General features: G+C 39.3%; 2 protein-coding genes across 3 annotated transcripts in view; both read right to left on the bottom strand.

Annotated features, from left to right (window-relative positions):
* The window catches only part of LOC149150681 (uncharacterized), a 236,368-nt gene extending 232,328 nt beyond the window's left edge, over positions 1 to 4,040 (bottom strand). For both annotated transcript variants that reach the window (XM_089441054.1, XM_089441055.1), the window contains exons 1-2: positions 3,751 to 4,040; positions 2,338 to 2,456 (exon numbers count right to left, since the gene is read on the bottom strand). In XM_089441054.1, coding sequence (XP_089297180.1) covers positions 2,338 to 2,456; positions 3,751 to 3,810 — 179 coding nt within the window. In that variant the 5' untranslated portion in view covers positions 3,811 to 4,040. The remainder of the gene's footprint in view (positions 1 to 2,337; positions 2,457 to 3,750) is intronic.
* A 6,787-nt stretch (positions 4,041 to 10,827) lies between these two features.
* On the bottom strand, positions 10,828 to 11,532 carry LOC149150683 (uncharacterized). The gene has a single exon (XM_089442902.1). It carries the CDS (start codon positions 11,530 to 11,532, stop codon positions 10,828 to 10,830), a length of 705 nt encoding a protein of 234 aa, XP_089299028.1.
* Positions 11,533 to 11,798: the final 266 nt, after the last annotated feature.

Consider the following 11,798-nt stretch of genomic DNA (forward strand, 5'->3'; position numbering starts at 1 on the left):
TTCTAGTTTTTAAATTTTTATATTAAAAGTGGGCATTCTCCTAGAAAAAGCTTTGTACAAAATAAATGCCTATCAATGTCAAAATGAGTAGCTTCTAATCCATCTAGCAAGAAGAGATGGGGATGGGTTGGTTAGCTACAACACAAGTTGTTTGGCCCTCAAACTTTAGAATTTATCTACTAAAACATTAAATAACCATTACTTACACATTTTGAGAAATGACACTATAGCTTTGATGTCTTCTTATAACATAAGGGAGGCACAAGAAAAAAGGTTATTAAACAACCTTCAAGCCTAATGTTTCAACTTTCTGATCTAATCAATCATTCATGTCACCAAGAGATACATAAAAGGGGATGTCATATACTCAAACCCCTATAAAGATGTTGAGCTGATTGAATTCTAGGAAAAAGCCTTAAAGTTTCTTAAATATCCTAAGTAAATAAATAAACACCTTATAGCAATAATCTTATAGATTAAGTAGCTCTAGAAGGCCACCTTTTTTTTTCGAGGAAATATCTGGGCAAATCCACCCAAAGGGATCACTTCCCACCGACTTATTAGCAGAGCCTAACCCGGAGGGCATCGAGGAGAATTGACCCCACAATCTCTCATTAGTAGAGTGCTTTTAACAACGGGAACTCAAACAATTGAGCTAACCCTCAAGATTCTAGAAGCCCGCCTAATTTAGGAACCACCCTAAATTAAGGATAACTCCTGGACAAGGATGCATAAGGTAATTTGAACCCAACAAGGATATAAAAGCAAAAAGAACTCAAATAAAGGTTAAAATACATGTACAAGGAAGGTGGGAAGCCCTAAAAAAGTTCCAAAAATTTAAATAATTATAAAAAAATGTTGCATACACATGTGACCAAGCATCCTCTATGTTAAAAATATAAATGAAAGTTTAAGATGATAGAGAGTTCCCAAATACTATGGTTGAGTGTTCTTAACAGAAAGCCTCATGAGTAATGGAATAAAATGAATTAGTGTTGAATAACAAAAAAGTTTAGGGTTCTTATCTTACTTCCCCCATTGAAGATGCTTTCAAATGGAACAATTGTTGTTAGCTACTCAATATTCAACCATGTTTCTTCCTAGTCTTCCCATACTTAATGGCCTTGCCAATATCCTTGCTTGGTTCTTTGTCCCACCTCATGCGCTGGCCGATGATAGCCCCATTATTATCATTGCTAAGTTCTTGGTCATATGCATGTTTCTGCCTACGCCAAAACCTAAATCTAGCATTGCAATATACATATGCATCCTCATCATGGTGTCAAGTACAATTTAGGTATATAACATTCTTAAGTTTTATTGATGAATGGCTTTAATTGAACTATATATATATATATATGTGTGTGTGTGTGTGGATGGTTCAGCAAAGTCTCAGAATTTTTGGCCAAAAGAATATTTCAGACTTCTCATTTGGGAAAACTGGTGCAAATGCAAGGACCCACCCCTTGTCTAACCGGTCATTCATATAAACTAGTTTGATTGGCCTCCTCTTTTTAAATTGATAATTTTATCATACCTAGACCATGAGAGAATTCCTAATGCTTTGTCTTTTCGAATGTGAAATGCGTAGGAACGAATACAATCAAACACAGGAGTCTTAATGCTTAGTCTTTTGAAATGAGTCTAGAGGGAGAAAATGCAAAGAAACAAAATGCACAATATCAAATCATGTTCAAGAAAGGGATCAACCTACTATTTTCTAAAATATATCTAGCTTAGTAAATACATACGAGGGATTAAACGGGTCCAATCATCTAGGGAAAGGGAAAGCAAATAACTCCAATCCATTATTATTACCCTAATTTTTATTGAGTGAAACACAAGAACTTGGAAAATCAAAGAACATCAAGTAAAGGAACTAGGAAAACTTGCAGGAGTGGTCTTCTTTTATGATGTTAAAAGTGATGATTGCATATTTGACATGGTATTTCATTATTTGGATTCTGGATCATACATACCTAGCATGTGACTAAATCTTTCTGCCAAACGACTCTAGGTTATTGTAGCTGTTGTTTGCTTAGTAGTTGTTGACTTGTTATTTATTCTTTTTTGTATGTTCTTTTTTGCAAACAAAGCAGGAGTGGCAGAATATAATTCTGAAACACAACTATCAAAGCACATTTAAAAGAAAGAATAATATTAAAGAATGTTTCAGGAGAATAATATAACGACAAAAACACTCAAAGGGCCATCATATGATCGTTGAGCATCATATTATTCTCTGTTTCATCATACTCGTATTCATGCCATGCATTACACTGCAAACCAGCCAGCAATTTTACAGAGCTAACATATTGAAGGGCAAAACGTATGTACCAATTTGGAGGGAAACAAGTTGCGTCAATGAGTAAGAAGATGCAAGTGCTACCCAACGTTATGCACACCATTTCCAACATCCAACATGATGGTCTTCTATCTCTTCTCACTGTTTTCCTCTGCCATATAACATGATGAATAAATAATTGTAAAAACGAGAAAGAAATTAAATTCTAAACCCTAAAACTTCCCTGTTAAAAAAGCAACACTGGACTCTTTCTGTGGTCAGCCAATCAAATTCTGACAGGCTACTGCTATTAACAAACTCTTAGAAGAATGTAAAAACAACATAAACCAAACCTTAAACCTTAAACCCTGCCTATTAAAGAGACAACGCTTGACTCCCTTTACAGTTAACCAATCACATACTAACAGGTTGCTGCGAGAAACAAATTCTTAAATGGAAAAATGTAAAACAATATAAAACCAGTTATGAAACCCTAAACCCTGCCTATGACAGAAACAACGCTGGACTGTTTTACAGACAACAATTCAATTTCGAAGTTGTTGCTATACACAAATTATTAAACAGAAGAATGTAAAAACAACATAACCCGTGATATTATATGGTATTGAGCTTCATATTTATATTTAAATCTATCATGATACACCATGTCATTTCAGTGAACCATGTGAACTGAAGGGGGAAGGTTACAGAATACGGTAATGTATGTCAGTTTTGTAGAGTAGAAACCATGCTGCATACTGAATTCATTTGTTCAGTTCCAATCTAAACAAAACAGACTTATGAAAACTAAGTTGAAGCTAGACCTAACCAATGCACCATTTGAAACAGAAATGAGATCAAATTTAAAGGAGGTGACATATTGAATTCCTCTGTTCGGTTCTAATGTAAACAAAACAGGGTTATGGAAACTAATTTCAAGCTACACCTAACCAACCATATAAATTTATAATCGAAACAGAAATGAGATGAAATTTAGAAGAAGTTCAGGAGAGGTTCTGGGCAATAGTAAGGCTAGGCAACCACACGCGACCCATCAATCATCATCATCTGCATGTTCTGTTCATAAAACAGAGCGCCAGGACTAGTTTCGTCTAGTCTCAAAACCCTTCCTCTAGTTAATTCGACCAATCGAAGCCCAAACCTCTAACCACTGGATTGACTCGCCTCCTTCAAAGATAACATGCAAGAAGGAAGAGAAACGGTTTATTTTGCTCTATATTTCTCAGAAACTAGTGCATTACATAATGTATGCAACCTCTTTATGAATGAGTATGTAACTTCCTGATGCATAAAAAACAGAGTCTTCCGGGGCAAATCCACCATAGGCATTGAGCATAAGCACTTCAAATGTAAACAAAGAACATGCATAAACACACAAAATCTAAAGCACAATGCAGACCTAAAAAATCTCAAGCATTCAGGGCTCATCGAGGGAACAGACCGACCTGAAGAGTGGATAAACTCAAGCCAGACACCGACTCGGGTGGACATATTGATGAACTCATTTCTTCTTGAATTCATATGGCTATGGACTCATTTCTTCTTGAATTGATGGATTGGGTATTGAACGTTCGATCGGAACTGCAACGTCTATTGGTTCTCTTCCTCGCCAGCGCCCTCGTCAATCCACTTCTCTCCCACGATCCTGCGCCCCCATCATCCTTTCCTTTTCTGTTTTCTGCTTTTGTCCCTGCTTTTCTGCCTTTGTTTTGAAAATGTTTGTTGGGTGGCGAGAAATGACATTGAATCTTTTATGATTTTTTTTAAATGACTTATTATATACTTCTAAATCTGTCTTTTTCTGCTTTTGTCACCAGCCTTTCTGCTTTTTGTTTTGAAAATGACAGTTGGCCAGAAATAAAATTGAACCTTTAATGTTTCTTTCAAATTACTCATTAATTATTATATAATTACAAATTTGTTCTTTTCTGCTTTTGTCCTAGCTTTTCTCTTTTTGTTTTGAAAATGGCATTGAATCTTTATCTTCTGGGTGGCCAGAATTGACATTGAATCTTTAATGATTTTTTAATGACTTGTTATATATTTGACATTGAATCTTTAATGATTTTTTAATGACTTGTTATATATTTGACATTGAATCTTTAATATTTTTTTAATGACTTATTATCTATTATATAGTTACAATTTTTCAATTAGTTAATAATGTTATTAACTAATTTTATTTGAAAAATTTGTGAAAATAGTTTTAAAAAATATAATTAGTTCATAAATTTAGTATTCTATTCCATGTTTCACTTCAAGTACTTTGTTTTTGATTGTAAGATAAAATGTGTGAAGCTTATATTGAATTGTGTTTAATTGTGTTTTAGTCGTATTACATTGTTTTTTAATACCATTTTTTTTCTAACTTTTTAGTTCTTTAACATGCTATCAAAGTTGTTGGTTTGAGACTCAACATATTGTCTACAAGTTTTTTTTTGGAGACTATCACTTGAATGCACTCTTGATGAATCATAACCCTCTAGTATATTGACTCAAACAAGGGATTTATAGTTCACTCATTTCATAAACACAAATATTTCATGGAAACAACTTTATGTTCTCTATTCATGGCCTTAGATATAGATATCAGTTTTAAAAATTGCTACAAGCCGTGTGTTCTCATCGTAATTTTGAGTGCAACTACTCAAGATTGATGATATGGTGTGTTCTTCAATGTAGCTTGCACACAAGCAACCAATTGATAATGCCACTACTATCCAAGACTCTGCAATTTTTTTGTCTCTGATAACATTGTCTTTTACACAACTCCTTCACATGTGAAATTCCAATTTTTCTATGATCTATCAAAAAGATCAAGGTTGAAATATTATCATGGTTTTTTGTTTGTATTTAGTTCTAACTATATTGCTCTGGTTACAAGTCAATGTTGATACAAGAAGAAGCCATTATCAATGGTTATTAAACCTAATGCCAATATTTTCATCAATCAACTAAAAGAATAATTATGGTCACCCTCTTATCAAAACAACACTACTTATCCTTTGAGTACAATGTTATCCAACACATAGTTGGGTGCTTATAGATTTAAATGTTGACTTCAATAGAATTGTAATCTATGAATTATAAAGTTTGTTTACTCCTTTAAAATAATAAGCTCTGAATCAATCTTTGAACACCATCCACTAAAACATATATGGGATAATCATTGTATAAACCATATATATTAGAAATGGACCTTATCTAACGCATGAATAAAAAGGCAATGAACTAGTGCATCCATGAGAGGTCATTCGTGAAGTACATATGAGTGTGTCAGTATTTAACATATCATATGGTAGTTAAATGATAATTGTTTGAATTGGCTTCTTGAGAAATGGAATAAGACAAAACCAATGCCCTCAGAGAAAGAGATGAAGTAAATCAAGGGTGTGCATGCCCTATGCAACCTACGTACAACCTTGAAATCCGCCCAACATGAGCATAAGGGAATGGGAGGGAGATGCTCAGTAACATGTTGCCTCCAAGCACTAAATAAATATAAATGTAGCCTCTAAGGATATCAATGTGAAATGTACAACACTCGAACCTCTTTCAATTTCTATGTACTACCAAGAAGAATAAGCTATAGTTATGTATGGAAGTGGGAAAGAAAAACCATTGCTATGCATATGGCTTCAACACTCACCAAATTTATGAGACATATATTAGAAAAATACTAATTAAGTGAAATAGCCATTTAATAGTAGCCATGGATCCCTGGCCTCACGGTAAATCAATCGGTGTTTCTTTTTTCCCTTCGAAAAAAACGTAATTTTCATTGATAGAAAAATTACATGTTGTATATGCAAAAGCATATGTTGTAAGAGGCGGTGCCTATGAGATAAATAAGGTTCCAAAAAAAACCAGATATTGATGCCTTTTTTCCACGCAGGGAGGCATCATTTTCTGGTGTTCATCATACTGATTTTACCAAAAAACGAATAACTGTAGCCATATAACGTGTCCATAGGCCTTGCTGAAACTGAGAAAAACATATGAATATTTACAAATGGTAACTAAAAAAAAAAATTACATGATCTAAGCTCCATGTGAGCTTGCTATAGCATCTATGTCCATGAAGCGTCGATGGTAGTACCGATAAAAGTTCCCTTCTCTATGTTCTTGGATCATCCAAGTGTTGGATGGCCTGTGCGTAGCTTCTTTGGATAATCTGTCAGCATCTGCATTTCGCTCCCTAGACCCATCTGAATATGGAAGGAATGCAAAGTAGTGAGGTTAAGTATGGCCCCTTCCCCGCATCCTTCCTTCTGGGCAGAATTGTCAAAATAAGCCCAAGGCTTTGTATGGATTATGGATTTGGGTATGATGGTTCGGGGTCGAGTCGTTTCCTCGTCATCTGGTATGATGGAATAGTTGGAGATGATAAGGGAGGCAATGGAGGGCGAGTGCGGTGAGGAGTTTTGGAAAATGAGATTATTGCGGGCAATCCACAGTCCCCAGCATATAAGTAATGGGAGATTTCTAAGCTTTTTTGGATCAATGCTTATCCACCAGGTCGATCAGGTCTCCTTCACAGATGTGCGTTGCCACCTTATCGGGGATGAAATCACGGCTGATATCGATTGCCATAGGTCTTGGGCAGCCTGACATTCGATTAATAGATGTGAGATGAATTCATTGTTGCATTTACATAGGTGACACCAAAAAGTGCCATGATGAGCTTGCTTGAGTAGATTGTCTCCAATGGGGATTTTATTTTTAAGTATGGTCCACATGAGAAGTTTGCTCCTTGGGGGGGGCTTTAGCTTCCACAAATGCTTCCACCATGACTCTAAGGCTTGTGGGCAGCGATCTTCAGCTAAAACAAGGTATCCCTCCTTTGGTGTGTATTTCCCTGCTTTTGAGAGTGCCCAGATGACTTCATCTTCTTCCTCACTAATCCGGATATGAGCCTCAGTGAGGGCCCTGATGTAAGTATTCCACTGATGTGTCCATTGATGGGGAATGTTCAGTCTCTGAGTCGTTTTCCAGGCTTGCTGAAATAGGGTGGAGTGTTCAAGGTCTGTTATGTGGCCAACATGGGTAATATTGTTGTCTCTGAGAAAGGATCTGAGGTCGTCTGGCAGCCTGTGTACATTCCCACATCCAATCCATGGATCCAAACCAATCCTCACCTTCATTCCGGACTGTATTTTCCATGTGATGTCCACCCTGATGATGTCAAGATATTTTATTACCGCCTTCCATATGATTGAAACCCCTTAGTGGAGTCTTTGCGATTGGCATAACCAAACCATCAGGTTTGAGGGGGCAATATATTTTGAAATGACCACCCTAGTCAATAGACTGTTTGATGTAATAAGTTGCCACCCTAGTTTCGTTTCCAGAGTTGTGGAGAAGTTTTCTAGTTTCTTTATGCCCCATCCTCCCCATTTCTTGGGCAGATTTAGGGCCTCCCACTTTACCCATGCTAATATTCTTCCTTTTTGTTGTCCCTTCCAAAGGAATCTGCAGCATAAGGCCTGTATTCTGGAGAGTATACCCTGGGGGATCCATGCCGGTGACATCCAGTAAACCAGGGTGACCTCGAGGACAACTTTGATGAGTATGAGTCTGCCCGCCCTAGAGAGGTATTTGTAGTACCAAATGTTAAGTCTTTTCTCCATTTTGGAAATGAGCCTGGTCTAATATGTAATCTTGTACACCAGAGGTTTCAGCTTTTAGCCCATATATCTTAGTCCATCTTCCGGCCTAAGAAGAGTGTACTGGAACCTTTGCATCACATAATGGATTTCATGTGGAGAACATCCAGCCTTTGTGAGGGTCGACTTGTTACAGTTAACAGACATACTAGTGGTTGTTTGGAATAGTGCAAATGTGTTCTTCATGATTGTCAAGTCTCCTATGCTTCCATTAAGAAATAGTAGGGCATCATCCACAAACAACAGATGAGTCAATGTGCAATCATCCGTGATTTTTATTCCCTTTAGTCTTCCCCTTCTGAACTCTTCTTTGATCAGCCTATTGAGACCTTCCATTATCAGTAGAAAAAGTAATGGGGATAGGGGGAAGCCCTGTCTGAGACCTCTTTAAGAGTAAAAAAAAGGTGAAGTTGCTCCGTTGATAAGCACGCTGAAAGGTATGTTAGTGATGCATCTCGTGATCCATTTAATGAAATCAAAAGGGAACCCTAGGTGGGTTAGAAGCATTCTAATATACAACCAGTTTGCTCTAGCAAAGGCTTTTGAGAGGTCTACCTTTAAGATCATACCTTTTATTTTCTTAGAGTGCAGAGAGTGTAGGACTTCCTGGGCAGTTCTCACTGCCTCATGGATTTGACGATCTTATAGAAAGGCAAATTGCTCCAGTGATATATATTTGGATAGAATGGGCCGCAACCGATTTGCAATAATCTTCACCACGATCTTATAGATGCAATTGCATAATAATATACGTCTGTAGTCGTCAAAGGTAGAGGGGTTGTCAGATTTTGGAATGAGGGCGATGAAAGTGGAGGTGAAGGATTCAAGAATCTTGCCACTAGTTCTAGAGTGTTCAATAACTTTAAGAAGATCCACCCCCAGGGTTTCAAAAAAAATCTAAATAGAACTTGATCAACCAACCATCTGGCCCTGGGCTCTTATCTTTATTAAACCATTTGATTGTGGCTTCTAATTCCCCTATTGTGATTTCCTTAGTCAATTCCCTGCATGCCTCCTGATCCACAAATCAAGGGAATAATTAAGATACTTGTATAATTTCAGATAGATTTGCACTAGGGGGGGCCTGTAAGCCTGTTTAAAATGTGAGGTCACCAAAGATGCCAGCTAAGGGAAGGTATTAACAGTGTGATCTTGCTCGTTCGAGAGATGCCAAATGGTATTAATAACTTTCCTGCCATTTGCAAACTTACGATAGAACTTTGTATTGTCATCTCCCTCGAACAGCCAGATCAGCCTACTTCTTAGCCTCCATGCTTCTTCACGATCCCTAATGATTTTCCTTCTGGTGGCATATAGCTCAGTGAGTCTGTCCTTTTGTTCAGTCACTCTGTAGGCCCCTTCTAGATTTTTTTCAAACTCAACAATTTCCTTCTCAACATTCATTAGAGTTTGATCATATTTTATTCTCTTGTTATGAGCCTAGGTTTTGGATAGTCTCTTCATCTCAATAAGGTTATGGGCGAATCCCTCTGTTATGTTCCCACCAGCATCCAGGGGATGTGTCTTCCAGAATTCCTTGATCATGTGAATATATGTGGGGTCCTTTAACCAAGAGGAGCTGAACTTGAAAGGTCCCTTGGGTTTCTGAGGCCCCCCACTAATCTCCATGAATATAGGTAGATGGTCAGAGACTCCTCCCGATCCCACCCACTATCTATGAAGAAGACCCAAGGTCAAAAGTCCTTCCTTTATGAGGAAACGATCAAGTCTTCGAGCAAGACAGTCCTCGTCGGCTCTATTGTTCCTCCAGGTAGGTAAGAGCTTGGTTGAGGGGATGTCCAACAAGTTATGGGAGTCCAGAAGGTTCTCGAAATAGGCAGATAAGGGATCTAGTTGTGCATGATGTCCCCAAGACTCAGAGTGTCCAATGGAGAAATTTAGGTCCCCTCCCAAGATTAAGTAATCTTTCTGAAAAGCTTCTGAGCCAAGGAGATGGTCCCAGAAGGTAGGCCTATGTTGGCAAGGCCCATATACATTTATGACTCACACCTCCAAGCCCAAATCAGATGAAAAAAGGTCTGCCCCAATATGCCCATGTCCTCCCCAACAGTTACTGAGATTTATGGTGCGTTTGTTGTATCCCAGGGCAAGACCTCTGGATCTTCCATTAGCATCTAAGCCTATAAAGTTCCATCCAGGGAACATAGCCTCAAGTAGGTGTGTAATGGAATCAGCAGGCCTCGGGGTTTCTTGTAGGAAGATGAAATCAACGGGAGAGGTAAGGATTAGTTTGCGAAGGGCTAGTTTTTTTTCGGGTCTAGCCAACCCTCTGCAATTGAAAGAGGAAATCTTCATGGGGGGAGGTCAAATGAGGGATTCGATGCTCTAAGTGCCCTGTGAATGGTTGATTGCCTGCCCAAGGCGATCTCGCCTCCGGCCCGAAGTTGTGCCTTTGAGAGGGAGGAGGGGCGTCCCCAAGGAAGCTTAGGAGGAAAAGGGGATAAAAGTAGATCAAGCCTGAAATGATCTGGGGTATTTAACTTTTGCTTAGCCTTGGATCGAGTCTGGTAACGTGGGGAAGGAGGTCCAGCTTCAGGTATAGGAGTGATGTAAGGGGGGGGGGGAATCCGGGAGAGATGGAGTGGTGTCAGAGAAGGTGTGATCAGGTGAGTGAGAGGAGCCAGCCAGAGTGGATTGGAAGGGAGTGTCATTGATTCCATTTATTATACTAGCAACTGCAATTTCATTTAAACTATCGAAAGCATGCAAATTAGAGGGATTAGGAGAGTTGAAAGTCATACCCAAAGAAACCACCGCCCTAGCAGCTGCTCTTGCCCTAGTGAGAGGAGGAGAGGGAGGTCGAAGAGGAGGGTTGCCATGTTTCTTCGGGGTCCCCTAAGAGAGAGCCATGTCTGCTTGAGATGGATCAACTTGGTTCCCTTCTTCTTTGTTGAGGGGCTGCTCCCCCTGGTCCTGAACTGTCTTTGGGGGAATTGTCCTTCCAGCTTCTCCCCTTCCTTTGTTATTAATGAGAGGGCAATCCTTATAGAGATGCCCAACCTTGTGGCATCTCCTGCATCTGAAGGGAACCCCTTCATAGTCTAGATTCTGCCTCCGAGAGAAATTCCGCCATTGAATTGTGATATATTCCTGAAGCCCATCACTAGTATCAATGTGTACCAAAATTCTTGCATACGCCATCCTTCCTGTCGAGAGGTAGGATTTATCATACTCCAGGTAAGTTCCCAGGGAGTTCCCTATATGCCTAAAGATGTCCTCTGACCAAAACTGTAGTGGCAGGCCAGGTAGTCTGACCCAGAGTGGGCTTGCTCCAAGTTGTTCTCTTTCTGGGTCAAATAGTGGTGTCCACCTTCGAAGGAGCACCAGTGCTTGTTCAATATGCCAGACCGCTGAAAGTACCCAGTTGGTGTGCTCTGCCCTAGCAAAGCGGAGTGCGAACCATCCTCTAACAAAGGTTTGTACCACTGGTGGTTCAGCCAGATGATGCCCCCATACCTCCGTCGCCCACTGCTTCAATCTAGTGGCACTGTAGAACCGGCCCCTGACTCTTCCAACCAACACGCGTTCGGCTGTGTCCATTGCCTCGCTCCACTGGAAATCCTCACCTAAACTCAGGAATACCTCCAAAGCCTTTGGTTTCAGGACCCTTGGTTTCTTTGCTTTCCAGGTTCTTTCATTAGGTGTGGAATTCTGATGGATGCCTTGGGTAGGGTTAGACTCAGGTGCAGGGACGTCCAAAAGGGGTTCGGAAGGGAAGACTCCTAAAATGGGGGGGATCTCAGTAATATTTCCAGATGGGGGGACCGATGAGGGCAGCATAGGATGCCCTGAATCAAAATTGGCAG

This window comes from Pinus tabuliformis, chromosome 9, assembly GCF_031772625.1.
Source record: "Pinus tabuliformis cultivar Carrire ecotype Pingquan chromosome 9, CPIR1, whole genome shotgun sequence".
NCBI lineage: Eukaryota > Viridiplantae > Streptophyta > Pinopsida > Pinales > Pinaceae > Pinus > Pinus tabuliformis.